Here is an 18,142-nt window from a genome sequence, read left to right as displayed (position 1 = left end):
TTCTACACTGGATTATGCGAGTATAATTTTTTTCCACAGGTACCCCATGGATTCTACATGGAGAAGAGGACCGACCCTCGTGTGCACATAAGGTAAGTATGTGTATATGGAGGGGTGTATGTATGTATTAAAGTTATACTTTCAAGGTGTGTGTCTTATGTTTTTATTGGGGTATTTTTTTAGTAGTAGTACTACTACAGGTACCAGCGGGCCCGGTTTTCCTCCGCATGCTGGTACTTGTGGTTCTCCAAGTACCAGCTTGCGGGGGAGGATTGCTGGGACTTGTAGTACTGCTACTAAAAACAATATTAATTTTTTAACACAACGGCTATCAGCCTCCCATCCGCAGCCCTTGGATGGGGGGGGGGGGGGGGGGGGGGACAGCCTCGGGCTTCACCCCTGGTCCTTGGGTGGCTGGAGGGGGGGGGACCCCTTGATTGAAGGGGTCCCCACTCCTCCAGGGTACCCCGGCCAGGGGTGACTAGTTGGTTATGTAATGCCAGGGCCGCCGGGACCTATATAAAAGTGTCCCCCGGCTGTGGCATTATGTATCTGGCTAGTGGAGCCCGGTGCTGGTTTCAGAAATACGGGGTACCCCTACGCTTTTTGTCTCCCGTATTTTTGGAACCAGGACCAGGCGCAGAGCCCGGTGCTGGTTGTTTAAATATGGGGGAACCTCTATCATTTTCCCCCCCATATTTTTGCAACCAGGACCGGCTCAAAGAGCCAGAGGCTGGTTTTGCTTAGGAGGGGGGACCCCACGCATTTTTTTTCAAAAAAAAAAAATAACACTTTCCCATCCCCTTCCCACTGATAAACATGCACGGATCTCATGGATCCGTGCATGCCTATCCAAACACGGGATAAAAAAGCAGGTCTGTTTTTTTTTTAGCACTTTTTCACGATTTGTATTTCTGCACGGCAGTGTTTGGCTATTGTCGGCAGTGTTTGTGATTTGCACTTTTTAGTAAATTACCGATTTCAACCAAATTGCAGGCGTATTTGACCGATGGTGTATTGATTCGTGATTTTTTCCTAGGACTTCCAAAATATTACGAATGCCCTCATCACTGCCGAGATTTTTGCTTAGTAAATTCCCGACATGATACTTTGAAGAAAAAACTGCATCTCGGTCAAAATCGGGACCTTAGTAAATATACCCCTGTGTCTCTACATGAGCCTTGCGCAGCAGTCACTCTCTACTGGTGATAACTATTGCTCCAATCACTCAGTTATCCTGGCTCAGGACACATAGACGATCAGTGATTAGTAATAATACAGCCACCTATTGTGTCTCTACATGAGCCTTGCGCAGTCACTCTCTCCTGGTGATAACTATTGCTTCATTTTTTTCAAGCATTCAGTAACGTCAGGAGACATAGGAGCATCTAATAACATTCACAAGTAGATTGGTAACATTTTTAGGAGGGAAGACAAACTATATTAGATAAAGTTTTAAATATGGGCAAGACATTTACTACATACAACATGTCTCCCATCCTCCTTGTACGTATATACAGAAAAGAAAGGTTCCCCGTTGCCCTTGAGTGTATCTAATGCGGCACCTCTAGATAAACCTTCTGTTAGCCATGGTTAAAAAAAATAGAACAGATCTGAAGGCGCTAATCAATATGTTCCTGATATTTAACCATCCATAAGTACAGTACATTCTCTAACACCTGTATAGATAAAACCTAGATTTGTCATAAAAATTTATTCACAATCGTAAAACAAAATTCTCTTACAGTATAATAAAAGCATCTGTACAATATCACAGAGTTACTCTAGAATTTTTTGAGTTGACGATCACTCTGTTTACTCCTGTTTTTTGTTGTCATAAGTACAGCATATACCATATAGGTGAAATAGAAGAGGCCAACGCGTTTCGTCCCAAAGGACTTCTTCAGGGGTACAATATCCGATGCCCAAACGAAACGTGATAAAGGTAGCTTAATAAAGTGCATAAATCACTTAATACAGAGCCAGAAGAATTGGCATATTGAAAGGTTAATTCTCAGAGGTAAAGAGATCTTTAGCATCTAGACCAGGCATTCCCAACCACGGTCCTCAAAGCACACCAACAGTGCAGGTTTTAGTGATATCCAGGATGCAGCACAGATGGTTAAATCAAAATAACTGAGCTACTAATTAAGTCACCTGTGCTGAAGCCTGGATATCACTAAAACTGCCACTGCTAGTGTGCCTTGAGGACCGTGGTTGGGAATGCCTGATCTAGACCAACAGTCTACATTAGACCGATAAGCTGTAAAATAATGAACAGCACTGAACTTTGATGGGTGGTGTACAGCCTCCTGCATAGGGGTGTTTGGTTTTTTTGGGGGGAGAAATGGTGTGCAACAAGCATATGGGTTCCTCACAAAGTCCAGTAGATTGCCCTAGGGCACAGGTTCTCAAACTTGGTCCTCAGGACTCCACCCACGACATGTTTTGCAGGTAACCCAGCAGGTGCACAGGTGTATTAATTACTCACGGACACATTTTAAAAGGTCCGCAGGAGGAGCAAACTATTTCACTTGTGATTCTGTGAGGAGACCTGCAAAACATGCACTGTGTGGGGTCCTTAGGACCGAGTTTGAGAACCTGTGCCCTAGGGTTACCTGATGAGACTAAGGCTGTTCTAGCACTATATCACATCTGCACAACAGATAATCACATGCGGATCTGTCCCAGCTGCGTCCTGTGCCATGTTGTACGGCCGTCCTCCAGCCTGTCACTGCAGGGGGATGGAAAAGACCTTATTCCCGGACTTACAGCGAATTTCATCTGCATAGAATCGAGTCAGGAGCTCAGAGTCCTCACACGCGTCCACTACGCCCTGAAAGCAGAAAGAGAGGATTGCCGTTATGTATCAAGTCGGGGAGGGGGTTCTGAATACCCTGATGTAGATTGTCCATGTCCTGTGCTAGTTCTTGGCTGAGATAAGTTTCCACTCTGGGGCCTTAACCCCACCAGCAGGAAAATTTAGCTGTAACCTCTGGTGATGGAAGGAGCCCAGAAGAGGCCAGGCTGGTTCCTCTGCCGAGATGCCAAGGTCTGGCACAACAGCACTGACTGGCGGACAGCTCAGGTAACAGCCATCCCTGCTAACACCCTGTGGCCAGGCCCAGATCTCAGCGTGGGACATGTATGTGCACCTCCCTGATGTCCATGGACACCATGATCTGCTCTTGTTACTTGCGGGTGAGGAGTAGCTTCCATGCATAACCTGTCTACCTGTAAGAGAGGCTCAGAGTCTGGTTTCTGGCCTGGGAACGGCTGAGAGAAGGGGCGAGGTGGCTTCTAGCACAGTGTCCGGTGTGAACTACACAACCCTCACCACGGGGGTAATGGGGGCAGCCTGTCTGTTACACTGACAGGGAGGTGGTAGCTGTGCCGGGACCATTAACATAACACCCTCACCATGCCAGGCATCATATATGGGTACATGGGTCAGTAATAGCCACAGACGCAGAGCGGGCGGACATCCCTCACCTGTAGCTCCTTCAGGCAGGCTCCCTGTAACCGCTCCACCGAGTCCCCCAAACACCAGGCCAGGCTCACGTGGAACGAGGGATTCTGGGCAGAGAGAAAGGAATAAAGTCAGGATTGGCTACAGTCTTATTGCCCCAAATGCGGCTCATTCCCCCAACATCCCCTGCCTCAATGTGCCCATCCAATTCTAGAAAGCCATCACTGGCAGTGTCTGTGCCACCACTGGCTCCTGGCAATGACTGGACAGACCTCTGTATTTACTGACAGGAGAAATAAAGTTACATGGTATGAGATAAATCCCTGAAGGGACTGACGGCCTTATCAGAACATATGTTCCATCTATTGAGGAAGAGGGAGAAGAAAACTGACTGGAGCTAATAGCAGTGATTGATAACAGGACGTGTTGAGGCATTTGAACAGATTATGAAAATGTAAATCTCTTGAAATAAGTTATCAGAATGTGCTATATCTAGAGTGTCATGTGTGGACCCTCCGATAATGGCCGCAGGACTGCTGTTCCTTCCCTACATCTTACTGACAATGTCCTAGAAGAAATGAGAATGTGCAGAGCCGACGGGTAAAAGGGGACGGCACAGAGCCGAGGAGTACACGGGGACAGGGCGCAGGGCCGACGGGGACAAGGGCGCAGGGCCGACGGGGACAGCTACAAGGGGACAGGGCGCAGTGCCGACGGCTACAAGGGGACAGGGCGCAGAGCCGACGGCTACAAGGGGACAGGGCGCAGAGCCGACGGCTACAAGGGGACAGGGCGCAGAGCTGGCAGGTGGACAGGACGCAGAGGTGACTGGTACACAGGGACAGGACGCAGAGGTGACTGGTACACAGGGACAGGACGCAGAGGTGACAGGTACACGAGGACAGGACGCAGAGGTGACAGGTACACGAGGACAGGACGCAGAGGTGACGGTGACTGGACGCAGAGTCGTCAGGTACACTAGGAAAGGATGCCTGTGCTGGATGTGGCCCATTAATAGATAAAACATCTGAGCGCAGCTGAAGAGCTGACCTGGTAGAAAGTCTCCAGATTAAACTCCTGCAGTGACTTGTCCACTTCTGAGACCACCTCCAGGAGCTGCTCCTTCCCAATAGTCACTTCCAGCCCCAGAAAGGTTCTGTGTAAAAGAGCTGACAATTATAAGGTCACCACCTCCGACAGTCGTACACGGCGTAAATAACTAAGTACCCAAAAGCAACACACTAAACACGGCAATGTGTGACAATGAAATTGCACAAATGTAACAATGTAAGCGAGGGGACTGACACCACCATTGTAGCATGAGGCATCGCACAGCTGCACTCACCTTGTCTTCTCCTGGTTAGTATAAGCCCTCAGCCGATCAGCGACACACAGGAACCTGCACGGAGCAACAACACGGAGTCAATGTATAAAATACACAGGAGAGACCTGTATCTTACACCGACAACGCGCACAATGCAGAGACGTCCTACTTCTCATTAACATACCTCATAACAAATGCAATGCTCGTTACACTAATTAGCAATTACAGTAGGAAGCCCCAGGTACGGAAAGATGGCAAGTATATGCTAATGAGCTAATTAATTCTCACTCATTCCTGATTGGAGTAAAAACTTAATTACTTACTGCAGAGAAAGACGTCATTGCCGATCTCCGGGAAGAGGAGCCTACTACAAATCCCAGACTCACCATACCTCTGACCCAGGCATCTGTTACTACTCCCAGAAAAGTAGCAGATGGGCTCCCAGCCAAGGAGATACTGGATGGTAGCCGAACCCATCACGCAATAGTTTCTTGGAAGCTGGCCTTTGCCCCCGAGGAATGAAGAGATGACACCTCATGGCATTTGACATTCATAAGAACCAAAACCTGAGACCTCTATGTCCAGAGGAATTCATAGGCATGAAACAGCTCTTGCACACCCTAGCCTGCAAAATGGACATATCCAGCTCAGAACACAATAAGACCCCAGATAAAACAGGTGATTCCAGAGAGAATGCTTCCCAAGATTTCAGTCCGATGACTCAAAGTCTTGTCTCCTTTAAATGATGTCCCAGAAATGTTCTACCAAGTAAATCAATTCTGGTTTACTGGACTGTAAGCCCTCAGAGAGCTCTGCCAGTCACCCATGTGGAAGCCATGATAGGTCTAAGGGAGGCCCCATATAGGACAAATATTGACCTAAGGAGAACATCTACCTCACAGATTTGTGCCATCTTTTAGGGATGGGATTAACGGCAACACGGAGGCATACAGAATCAGGGGTTAATAATGCCACTGGGCCAGATCCTCATTAGAAGGAGGATAACTAAACAGGCAATTATGTGGGTCTTGGAACTTATGGTCCAGCCTGATGTATGCCTGGCTAACCTGATCTGGAGAGGAAGGGAAAGAAACCAGACTATCCGACTGTCCACCTTAAAATTAAACCAAGAAGTGTCTGGAACCTTCAGTATTTCAGTGCTGCCCAAACTAAGACAACCGCACCCTGGACACCGGAGGCTCAATGGTGAGGAAACCTCCAAATCTGAGCAGGCACCATTTGCCTCCCTTATGGGATGGTGTCAGATCCCGACTCATGCCAAGCCTGGGGTACCAGTGGACCCTTACACTTGTGCGAAGTACAGTCTTGATTATTTCTATGTAGCACTAATAAAGCACCACTGCTCGTCACAGCCGGCCGCTCCGGAGTAAGGCCATGGAATCAGAAGGCTCCTGACCAATCAAACGCGGGGAACAAAGGGGCGATCTGGACGCCCACCTGGAGCAGCTGTAGTAAGGGAACCACCAGATTAATCCTGGGAGCTAGACACCAGCTGAGCAATGGGGTCAGCCATGGACCCGAGCTAAGGATGGTTCTGCAACTGAGGATGCAGGAACTGCTAGCACCAGGATGGAAGGCTCCACCAATGACAGCAGCACTGACAGTCTCACCAGCAATAAGCTTGGCAGCTGGGGAAAGTAAATCACTTGAATGGATTAACCGTCCAGCCATAACTCTCGTTATCACAGAGCAGTAAACAATCAGCCACAGGATTATAGCAGAACATGAGCAGAAGAATCAGCGCACAGAGGAGGGATGTGCAGTCAGGGGAGGTAGGAGGCAGTGCCTCCCGTCATTAATGATTAAAATACAAAGAAGAGACATAAGTCACATATTCTGTGTCATATGTATCCTCTTTATATCATTTTAATCATTTTAGTCAATTAAATGAGTTTGGGAGGCATTGATAGCAAGTGCCTCCCGTACACAGTGGGAACGGGGATAAAGCGGGGGGCGGGTCCAAGCACTGGGCTGTAAAAAGCCCATTAGAAAAAGAGGGGAAAGAGGCACTTATACAAGTGCCTCGCTGACAGGGATGGTCTTTCAGACACGCCCCCGTCAGTGAGACAGCTGTGATTGGACAGCGGATCCAGTGCTGGATCTGCTGGTCCAATCCCCCGTAGGCGGCAGGGGAAGCAGCGACAGGACCCGGCCGTTACTAATGTTGAAGCTGTGTCGGGTCACTACAGCAGCGGTGGCCCCGGGAAGCCCAGAGATGGCCAGAGGTGGCCAGCGATCTCCACTCTCGTTCCTCCGCCTTCTCAGCCAGCAACAGCAGCTTTATCTCAGGTGAGAGAGGGGGCAGTGACTAGACATCTCACCCCACCTGGGAGGTGCAATAATGTATTGAAATGTTATTTATATATATATATATATATATATATATATATATATATATATATATATATATATATATATATATATATGAATATGGGTAGGTAGGGGCTCTGGCGACCAACTGGTGTTTATATATAAAAAAAAAATTTAGTGGACTAAAATGCAATTTATAAAGGACATGATAAAAATACCTTTTTTGTAAAAGAATAAAAACAATTTATTTTGCAAAAAGTAAAAAACACTAATTTTTAGAAAAAATTGTTTTTTTCACAAAACTACATATATGATAAAAATGTAGTAAAACAGAATATATGCTAAAAAATGGATATATAAAAACCTTAAGACATAAATAGAATAAAGGAATTTATAATTAATAAAAAACAGCTTAACTTAAGATGGAGGGTCATACAGGATATCCCACCTGGGAGGTGCAATAATGTATTGAAATGTGGGTGTGTGTTGAAGTGATATATATATATATATATCCTCCCCAGCCAAAGACCTCAACGCACGTCACTGGCACAGAGCTCGGTAAGGGAAATAACCTCACACTCCTGGGTACCTCACAGCAGGCAGTGCACAGAACAGAGCACTGGGATTCCTACACTAGCGGCTGCTCCTGGTGAGCTTCTCCACTGCATCGGAGAGCCCAAGGTGAGTTACAGGAGAAAGGAGGAAACACCTCACCACAGAGGCCTGCCCTTCAGCCATCCTTACTGCCCCTACCACCAATGGACATTGTGGCTTATACTGGAAAAGGCTATCTCACAGACCGATAGATGTAGAGGAAAGCCACTGCGCGAGAAGAGGAGAGGATGTATGTAGCAGAAAAGCGGCTGCATGAGAAGAGGAGAGGATGTGTGTAGCAGAAAAGCGGCTGCATGAGGAGAGGATGTGTGTAGAGGAAAGGGGCTGCTTGAGAAGAGGAGAGGATGTGTGTAGCAGAAAAGCCGCTGCATGAGGAGAGGATGTGTGTAGAGGAAAGGGGCTGCATGAGAAGAGGAGAGGCTGTACGTAGCAGAAAAGCCGCTGCTTGAGAAGAGGAGAGGACGTGTGTAGCAGAAAAGCGGCTGCATGAGGAGAGGATGTGTGTAGAGGAAAGGGGCTGCATGAGAAGAGAAGAGGCTGTATGTAGCAGAAAAGCCGCTGCTTGAGAAGTGGTATAATTTTCTTTCCAAATATTTTGCTTCAGTCTGAGTGGTAAGGCTGAAACGTCACACACTTAAAAGCCTTCATGCTCTGGCTGCACTGACCGAAACATCTCAGACTCGGTTTATAAAATGTGACAGTATAAGAGGTAATCTGCCTCCTCAGCACAGAACCCAGGCGGATCACTAAGACACTCCGAGTGAATATAGTTATGTCAGCGGACGTGTACACTTAGAAGAGGAAGGAAGGTCTGCAGGAAAACACCATTGTTTACAATCAGCAAGATTGTCCGAGTACTCCAAAACAGGCCAAACTGGTGCACGGTCTGTTAGCCTGATGGGTTCAATGCCAGATGAAGGGCAGAGCAATCAGAGAGATGGATATTAGGAAGGGGAAGAGGTTAAAATACCGCCGGTCACAATACTGACGCCGGAATCCCGACAGAGTGAAATTCCGCCGGGCTATTCTTCCTCTGTAGATGTCACGACACCCATAGATGGAGAATATAACCTTCTAGCGCTTGCCCGCTGCCGGCATTCTGGTGGACGGGATCCCGCTGTGTGCAGCCACCTTCTCCTGCTCATCCAGTGGTGCCGGTGTGTCCTGTTCACTGCCGCCCACCGAGGCACCAGCGTTGTGTGCAGCCGCCTTCTGCTGCTCATCCAGTAGTGCCAGTGTGTCCTGGTCACTGCCGTTCCCTGAGGCACCAGCACTGTATGCAGCCGCCTTCCCCTTCTCATCCAGTGGTGCCAGGAGCCCTGGTCACTGCCGTCAAGAGGCACCAGCACTGTGTGCAGCCACCTTCTGCTGCTCATCCAGTGGTGCCGGGAGCCCTAGTCACTGCCGTCCCCTGAGGCACCAGCGATGTGTGCAGCCGCCTTCTGCTGCTCATCCAGTGGTGCCGGGAGCCCTAGTCACTGCCGTCCCCTGAGGCACCAGCACTGTGTGCAGCCGCCTTCTGCTGCTCATCCAGTGGTGCCGGGAGCCCTAGTCACTGCCGTCCCCTGAGGCACCAGCGATGTGTGCAGCCGCCTTCTGCTGCTCATCCAGTGGTGCCGGGAGCCCTAGTCACTGCCGTCCCCTGAGGCACCAGCGATGTGTGCAGCCGCCTTCTGCTGCTCATCCAGTGGTGCCGGGAGCCCTAGTCACTGCCGTCCCCTGAGGCACCAGCACTGTGTGCAGCCGCCTTCTGCTGCTCATCCAGTGGTGCCGGGAGCCCTAGTCACTGCCGTCCCCTGAACCAACAGCACTGTGTGCAGCCGCCTTCTGCTGCTCATCCAGTGGGGCCGGGAGCCCTAATCACTGCCGTCCCCTGAGGCACCAGCGCTGTGTGCAGCAACCTTCTGCTGCTCATCCAGTGAGGCCGGGAGCCCTGGTCACTGCCGTCCCCTGAACCAACAGCACTGTGTGCAGCCGCCTTCTGCTGCTCATCCAGTGGTGCCGGTGTGTCCTGGTCACTGCCGTACCCTGAGGCACCAGCGCTGCGTGCAGCCACCTTCTGCTGCTCATCCAGTGGTGCCGGGAGCCCTAGCCACTGCCGTCCCCTGAGGCACCAGCGCTGTGTGCAGCCGCCTTCTGCTGCTCTGCCAGTGGTGCCGGGAGCCCTAATCACTGCCGTCCCCTGAGGCACCAGCGCTGTGTGCAGCCGCCTCTGCTGCTCATCCAGTGGGGCCGGGAGCCCTAGTCACTGCCGTCCCCTGAGGCACCAGCGCTGTGTGCAGCCGCCTTCTGCTGCTCATCCAGTGGTTCTGGGAGCCCTGGTCACTGCCGTCCCCTGAGGCACCAGCACTGTGTGCAGCCGCCTTCTGCTGCTAGGCTTCAGCTATCATATTTTTATATACAGTAAGCAAAGCAAGGCCAAGGAGCGGATCCAGCCGTATTGGATATATATTCCACTGCTATTACGACTTCCTGGCACACGTTGCCCCAAATATGTCAATGAAAAAAAGCCTCCGTAGTGTAATACCGTAGATATTACTATTATTATTAAAACAAACAGATTAAACACTCCTACCAAAAGCGATTGTCTTCTAGAACAGGTAGACACAAAAAGCAGAAAAATCAATTGCTGGAATACAGAGTATGGGACTCAGTAGACATATGAGCGTGAATCATAGGGGGTCTCAGGTGTCGCTGGATATCATCCTCCTGATCATCAGGTAAGTGTCCCGCCGTCTGCAGACTTCCCCTCCAACGTGTTTCGATACATCTGTATCTACCTCAAAGCGTGATGCACTGACTGAGCCCCCTGCTCCCATTGCGTGTGTCACCAGGGTATATCCAGCACAAGGCTTATAAAAGTGATATCTGTCATGTTCACCCTTCAGCCCACGGCACAGGTCGGCTAATCCTGTAATCCTGCACTCTCACATCAGGCGTCAGATAACAATAGGTGCAGTTAGTTCTGCTTTCTATATTACCCTGCTGGGGGACTCTGGAGACATTGGAGTATGGTGGACAAACTAGGAATGTGGATACTTTAAATAAGAATTTACTCACCGGTAATTCTATTTCTCGTAGTCCGTAGTGGATGCTGGGAACTCCGTAAGGACCATGGGGAACAGACGGGCTCCGCAGGAGACTGGGCACTCTAAGAAAGAATTAGGACTACTGGTGTGCACTGGCTCCTCCCTCTATGCCCCTCCTCCAGACCTCAGTTAGAATCTGTGCCCGGCCAGAGCTGGATGCACACTAGGGGCTCTCCTGAGCTTCTAGTAAAGAAAGTATTTATTAGGTTTTTTATTTTCAGCGAGATCTGCTGGCAACAGACTCACTGCTACGAGGGACTTAGGGGAGAGAAGCGGACCTACCTGCTTGCAGCTAGCTTGGGCTTCTAGGCTACTGGACACCATTAGCTCCAGAGGGATCGAACACAGGCCCAGCCTTGGTCGTCCGGTCCCGGAGCCGCGCCGCCGTCCCCCTTGCAGAGCCAGAAGCAAGAAGAACGTCCTGGAAAATCGGCGGCTGAAAACTCCGGTCTTCATTAAGGTAGCGCACAGCACTGCAGCTGTGCACCATTGCTCCCTATGCACACCACATACTCCGGTCACTGATGGGTGCAGGGCGCTGGGGGGGGGGCGCCCTGGGCTGCAATTAGAGTACCTTACATGGCGAACAGCACATAATATAGTCTAATAAACTATATATGTGCAAAAATCCCACGCCATAATATAAATATAAAGAGCGGGATAAGCCCGCCGAGAAGGGGGCGGGGCTATCTCCCTCAGCACACTGGCGCCATTTCCTCTTCACAGCTCCGCTGGAAGACAGCTCCCCAGGCTCTCCCCTGCAGTTTCCAGGCTCAAAGGGTAAAAAAGAGAGGGGGGGGGGGGCACTAAATTTAGGCGCAAAACTGTATTGTATAGCTGCTATAGGGAAAATCACTTTCTGTAATAGTGTAAATCCCTGTTTATATAGCGCTGTGGTGTGTGCTGGCATACTCTCTCTCTGTCTCCCCAAAGGACTTTGTGGGGTCCTGTCCTCAGTCAGAGCATTCCCTGTGTGTGTGCGGTGTGTCGGTACGGCTGTGTCGACATGTTTGATGAGGAGGCTTATGTGGAGGCGGAGCAGGTGCCGATAAATGTGATGTCACCCCCTGCGGGGTCGACACCAGAGTGGATGGATATGTGGAAGGTTTTACACGACAGTGTCAACTCCTTACATAAAAGGTTCGATAACATAACAGCTGTGGGACAGCCGGCTTCTCAGCCAGTGCCTGCCCAGGCGTCTCAAAGGCCATCAGGGGCTCAAAAACGCCCGCTACCTCAGATGACAGACACAGATGTCGACACGGAGTCTGACTCCAGTGTCGACGAGGACGAGACTAATGTACATTCCACTAGGGCCATCCGTTGCATGATTACGGCAATGAAAAATGTGTTGCAGATTTCTGACATTAACCCAGGTACCACAAAAAAGGGTATTATGTTTGGGGAGAAAAAGCAACCAGTGGTTTTTCCCCCATCAGATGAGTGAAAGAAACGTGTAAAGAAGCGTGGGTTCCCCCGATAAGAAACTGGTAATTTCTAAAAAGTTACTGATGGCGTACCCTTTCCCGCCAGAGGACAGGTTACGTTGGGAGACATCCCCGAGGGTGGATAAAGCGCTCACACGCTTGTCAAAAAAGGTGGCACTGCCGTCTCAGGATACGGCCGCCTTAAAGGAGCCTGCGGATAGAAAGCAGGAGGCTATCCTGAAGTCTGTATATACACACTCAGGTACTATACTGAGACCTGCTATTGCTTCAGCATGGATGTGCAGTGCTGCAGCAGCGTGGTCTGATTCCCTGTCTGATAACATTGATTCCCTTGACAGGGACACTATATTGCTAACCATGGAGTATATTAAAGACGTAGTCTTATATATGAGAGATGCACAGAGGGATATTTGCCGGCTGGCATCTAGAATTAATGCAATGTCCATTTCTGCCAGGAGAGTATTATGGACTCGGCAGTGGACAGGTGATGCGGATTCTAAAAGGCACATGGAGGTTTTGCCTTACAAGGGTGAGAAATTGTTTGGGGATGGTCTCTCGGACCTCGTTTCCACAGCAACAGCTGGGAAGTCGACATTTTTACCTCAGGTTCCCTCACAGCCTAAGAAAGCACCGTATTATCAGGTACAGTCCTTTCGGCCCCAGAAAGGCAAGCGGGTTAAAGGCGCGTCCTTTCTGCCCAGAGGCAGGGGTAGAGGGAAAAAGCTGCACCATACAGCCAGTTCCCAAGAACAAAAATCCTCCCCTGCTTCCACTAAATCCACCGCATGACGCTGGGGCTCCACTGGTGGAGCCAGGTGCGGTGGGGGCCCGTCTCCGGAACTTCAGCGACCGGTGGGTTCGCTCACAGGTGGATCCCTGGGTTCTACAAGTGGTATCTCAGGGATACAAGCTGGAATTCGAGACGTCTCCCCCTCGCCGTTACCTCAAATCAGCCTTGCCAGCTACTCCCCAGGACAGGGAGGTAGTGCTGGCGGCAATTCACAAGCTGTACCTCCAGCAGGTGATGATAAAAGTTCCCCTCCTTCAACAGGGACGGGGTTACTATTCCACAATGTTTGTGGTACCGAAACCAGACGGTTCGGTGAGACCCATTCTAAATTTGAAATCCTTGAACACTTATATAAGGAAGTTCAAGTTCAAAATGGAATCGCTCAGGGCGGTTATTGCAAGCCTGGAAGAGGGGGATTACATGGTATCACTGGACATCAAGGATGCTTACCTACATGTCCCCATTTATCCACCTCACCAGGTGTACCTCCGTTTTGTGGTACAGGACTGCCATTACCAATTCCAGACGTTGCCGTTTGGTCTGTCCACGGCACCGAGGGTATTTACCAAAGTAATGGCCGAAATTATGATACCCCTTCGAAAGAAGGGAGTTATAATTATCCCGTACTTGGACGATCTCCTTATAAAGGCGAGGTCCAGGGAGCAGTTGTTGGTCGGAGTAGCACTATCTCAGGAAGTGCTACAACAGCACGGCTGGATTCTGAATATTCCAAAGTCGCAGCTGGTTCCTACGACGCGTCTGCTGTTCCTGGGTATGATTCTGGACACAGAACAGAAGAAGGTGTTTCTCCCGGAGGAGAAGGCCAAGGAGTTGTCATCTGTGGTCAGAGACCTCCTGAAACCAAAACAGGTGTCGGTGCATCACTGCACGCGAGTCCTGGGAAAGATGGTAGCTTCTTACGAGGCAATTCCATTCGGCAGGTTCCATGCAAGGATCTTTCAGTGGGATCTGTTAGACAAGTGGTCCGGATCGCATCTTCAGATGCATCGGCTGATCACCCTGTCCCCGAGGGCCAGGGTGTCTCTGCTGTGGTGGCTGCAGAGTGCTCATCTTCTCGAGGGCCGCAGATTCGGCATACAGGACTGGGTCCTGGTGACCACGGATGCAAGCCTCCGAGGTTGGGGGGCAGTCACTCAGGGAAGAAACTTCCAAGGACAATGGTCGAGTCAGGAGGCTTCCCTACACATAAATATTCTGGAACTAAGGGCCATTTACAATGCCCTAAGTCAGGCAAGACCCCTGCTTCAAAACCAGCCGGTGCTGATTCAGTCAGACAACATCACGGCGGTCGCCCATGTAAACCGACAGGGCGGCACAAGAAGCAGGATGGCGATGGCAGAAGCCACAAGGATTCTCCGATGGGCGGAAAATCACGTGATAGCACTGTCAGCAGTGTTCATTCCGGGAGTGGACAAATGGGAAGCAGACTTCCTCAGCAGGCACGACCTCCACCCGGGAGAGTGGGGACTTCATCCAGAAGTCTTCCAGCTGATTGTAAATCGTTGGGAAAGGCCACAGGTGGACATGATGGCGTCCCGCCTCAACAAAAAGCTAAAAAGATATTGCGCCAGGTCAAGGGACCCTCAGGCGATAGCTGTGGACGCTCTAGTGACACCGTGGGTGTACCAGTCGGTTTATGTGTTCCCTCCTCTTCCTCTCATACCAAAGGTGCTGAGGATAATAAGAAAGAGGAGTAAGAACTATACTCATCATTCCGGATTGGCCAAGAAGGTCTTGGTACCCGGAACTACAAGAAATGATCTCAGAGGACCCTTGGCCTCTGCCTCTCAGACAGGACCTGCTACATCAGGGGCCCTGTCTGTTCCAAGACTTACCGCGGCTGCGTTTGACGGCATGGCGGTTGAACGCCGGATCCTGATGGAAAAGGGCACTCCGGTAGAAGTCATTCCTACACTGATAAAAGCTAGGAAGGATGTGACAGCAAAACATTATCACCGCATATGGCGAAAATATGTTGCTTGGTGTGAGGCTATGAAGGCCCCAACAGAGGAATTTCAGCTGGGTCGATTTCTGCACTTCCTACAGTCAGGAGTGACTATGGGCCTAAAATTGGGATCCATTAAAGTCCAGATTTCGGCCCTGTCTATTTTCTTTCAAAAAGAACTGGCTTCACTGCCTGAAGTTCAGACGTTTGTTAAGGGAGTGCTGCACATTCAGCCCCCTTTTATGCCCCCAGTGGCACCTTGGGATCTCAACGTTGTGTTGGATTTCCTAAAATCACATTGGTTTGAGCCACTTCAGACCGTGGAATTAAAATATCTCACGTGGAAAGTGGTCATGCTTTTGGCCTAGGCTTTGGCTAGGCGGGTGTCAGAATTGGCGGCTTTGTCCTGTAAAAGCCCCTATCTGATCTTCCATATGGACAGAGCAGAATTGAGGACTCGTCCCCAATTTCTCCCTAAGGTGGTATCAGCGTTTCATTTGAACCAACCTATTGTGGTGCCTGCGGCTACTCGGGACTTGGAGGCTTCCAAGTTGCTGGACGTAGTCCGGGCCCTGAAAATCTATGTTTCCAGGACGGCTAGAGTCAGAAAGACTGACTCGCTGTTTATCCTGCATGCACCCAACAAGCTGGGTGCTCCTGCTTCTAAGCAGACTATTTGCTCGCTGGATCTGTAGCACGATTCAACTTGCACATTCTGCGGCTGGACTGCCGCATCCTAAATCAGTAAAAGCCCATTCCACGAGGAAGGTGGGCTCTTCTTGGGCGGCTGCCCGAGGGGTCTCGGCTTTACAACTTTGCCGAGCTGCTACCTGGTCGGGATCAAACACGTTTGCAAAATTCTACAAGTTTGATAACCTGGCCGAGGAGGACCTTGAGTTTGCTCATTCGGTGCTGCAGAGTCATCCGCACTCTCCCGCCCGTTTTGGAGCTTTGGTATAATCCCCATGGTCCTTACGGAGTTCCCAGCATCCACTAGGACGTCAGAGAAAATAAGATTTTACTTACCGATAAATCTATTTCTCGTAGTCCGTAGTGGATGCTGGGGACTCCGTCAGGACCATGGGGATTAGCGGCTCCGCAGGAGACGGGGCACAAAAATAAAGCTTTAGGATCAGGTGGTGTGCACTGGCTCCTCCCCCTATGACCCTCCTCCAAGCCTCAGTTAGGATACTGTGCCCGGACGAGCGTACACAATAAGGAAGGATTTTGAATCCCGGGTAAGACTCATACCAGCCACACCAATCACACCGTACAACTTGTGATCTGAACCCAGTTAACAGTATGACAAACGTAGGAGCCTCTGAACAGACGGCTCCCAACAATAACAACCCGATTTTTTTGTAACAATAACTATGTACAAGTATTGCAGACAATCCGCACTTGGGATGGGCGCCCAGCATCCACTACGGACTACGAGAAATAGATTTATCGGTAAGTAAAATCTTATTTTCTCTGACGTCCTAGTGGATGCTGGGGACTCCGTCAGGACCATGGGGATTATACCAAAGCTCCCAAACGGGCGGGAGAGTGCGGATGACTCTGCAGCACCGAATGAGAGAACTCCAGGTCCTCTTTAGCCAGGGTATCAAATTTGTAGAATTTTACAAACGAGTTCTCCCCCGACCACGTAGCTGCTCGGCAGAGTTGTAATGCCGAGACCCCTCGGGCAGCCGCCCAGGATGAGCCCACCTTCCTTGTGGAATGGGCCTTGACAGATTTAGGCTGTGGCAGGCCTGCCACAGAATGTGCAAGTTGAAATGTGCTACAAATCCAACGAGCAATCGTCTGCTTAGAAGCAAGAGCACCCAGTTTGTTGGGTGCATACAGGATAACAGCAAGTCAGTTTTCCTGACTCCAGCCGTCCTGGAAACCTATATTTTCAGGGCCCTGACAACATCTAGCAACTTGGAGTCCTCCAAGTCCCTAGCAGCCGCAGGTACCACAATAAGCTGGTTCAGGTGAAACGCTGACACCACCTTAGGAAGAAACTGGGGACGAGTCCGCAGCTCTGCCCTGTCCGAATGGACAATCAGATATGGCTTTTGTGAGACAAAGCCGCCAATTCTGACACTCGCCTGGCCGAGGCCAGGGCCAACAGCATGGTCACTTTTCATGTGAGATATTTCAAATCCACAGATTTGAGCGGTTTAAAATGTGATTTGAGGAATCCCAGAACTACGTTGAGATCCCACAGTGCCACTGGAGGCACAAAAAGGGGGTTGCAATACTCCCTTGACAAACTTCTGGACTTCAGGAACTGAAGCCAATTCTTTCTGGAAGAAAATTGACAGGGCCGAAATTTGAACCTTAATGGACCCCAATTTGAGGCCCATAGACACTCCTGTTTGCAGGAAATGCAGGAATCGACCGAGTTGAAATTTCTTCGTGGGGCCTTCCTGGCCTCACACCACGCAACATATTTTCGCCACATGTGGTGATAATGTTGTGCGGTCACCTCCTTCCTGGCTTTGACCAGGGTAGGAATGACCTCTTCCGGAATGCCTTTTTCCCTTAGGATCCGGCGTTCCACCGCCATGCCGTCAAACGCAGCCGCGGTAAGTCTTGGAACAGACCTGGTACTTGCTGAAGCAAGTCCCTTCTTAGCGGCAGAGGCCATGAGTCCTCTGTGAGCATTTCTTGAAGTTCCGGGTGCCACGTCCTTCTTGGCCAATCCGGAGCCACGAGTATAGTTCTTACTCCTCTACGTCTTATAATTCTCAGTACCTTGGGTATGAGAAGCAGAAGGAGGGAACACATACACCGACTGGTACACCCACGGTGTTACCAGAACGTCCACAGCTATTGCTTGAGGGTCTCTTGACCTGGCGCAATACCTGTCCAGTATTTTGTTCAGGCGGGACGCCATCATGTCCACCTTTGGTCTTTCCCAACGGTTCACAATCATGTGGAATACTTCCCGATGAAGTCCCCACTCTCCCGGGTGGAGGTCGTGCCTGCTGAGGAAGTCTGCTTCCCAGTTTTCCACTCCCGGAATGAACACTGCTGACAGTGCTATCACATGATTTTTCGCCCAGCGAAGAATCCTTGCAGTTTCTGCCATTGCCCTCCTGCTTCTTGTGCCGCCCTGT

General features: G+C 50.1%; 1 protein-coding gene across 4 annotated transcripts in view; it reads right to left on the bottom strand.

The window, feature by feature from the left end:
- Window positions 1–1,699: 1,699 nt before the first annotated feature.
- Window positions 1,700–18,142, bottom strand: part of USB1 (U6 snRNA biogenesis phosphodiesterase 1) — a 45,380-nt gene continuing 28,937 nt past the window's right edge. For all 4 annotated transcript variants that reach the window (XM_063945827.1, XM_063945829.1, XM_063945828.1 and 1 more), the window contains 4 exons: window positions 4,815–4,868; window positions 4,520–4,625; window positions 3,493–3,576; window positions 1,700–2,836 (listed from right to left, as the gene is read on the bottom strand). In XM_063945827.1, coding sequence (XP_063801897.1) covers window positions 2,732–2,836; window positions 3,493–3,576; window positions 4,520–4,625; window positions 4,815–4,868 — 349 coding nt within the window. In that variant the 3' untranslated portion in view covers window positions 1,700–2,731. The remainder of the gene's footprint in view (window positions 2,837–3,492; window positions 3,577–4,519; window positions 4,626–4,814; window positions 4,869–18,142) is intronic.

The sequence above is a fragment of the Pseudophryne corroboree genome, chromosome 11, assembly GCF_028390025.1.
Source record: "Pseudophryne corroboree isolate aPseCor3 chromosome 11, aPseCor3.hap2, whole genome shotgun sequence".
NCBI lineage: Eukaryota > Metazoa > Chordata > Amphibia > Anura > Myobatrachidae > Pseudophryne > Pseudophryne corroboree.
The sequence above is the reverse complement of the archived record's forward strand: the minus strand, read 5'-3'. Positions and strand labels throughout refer to the sequence as shown.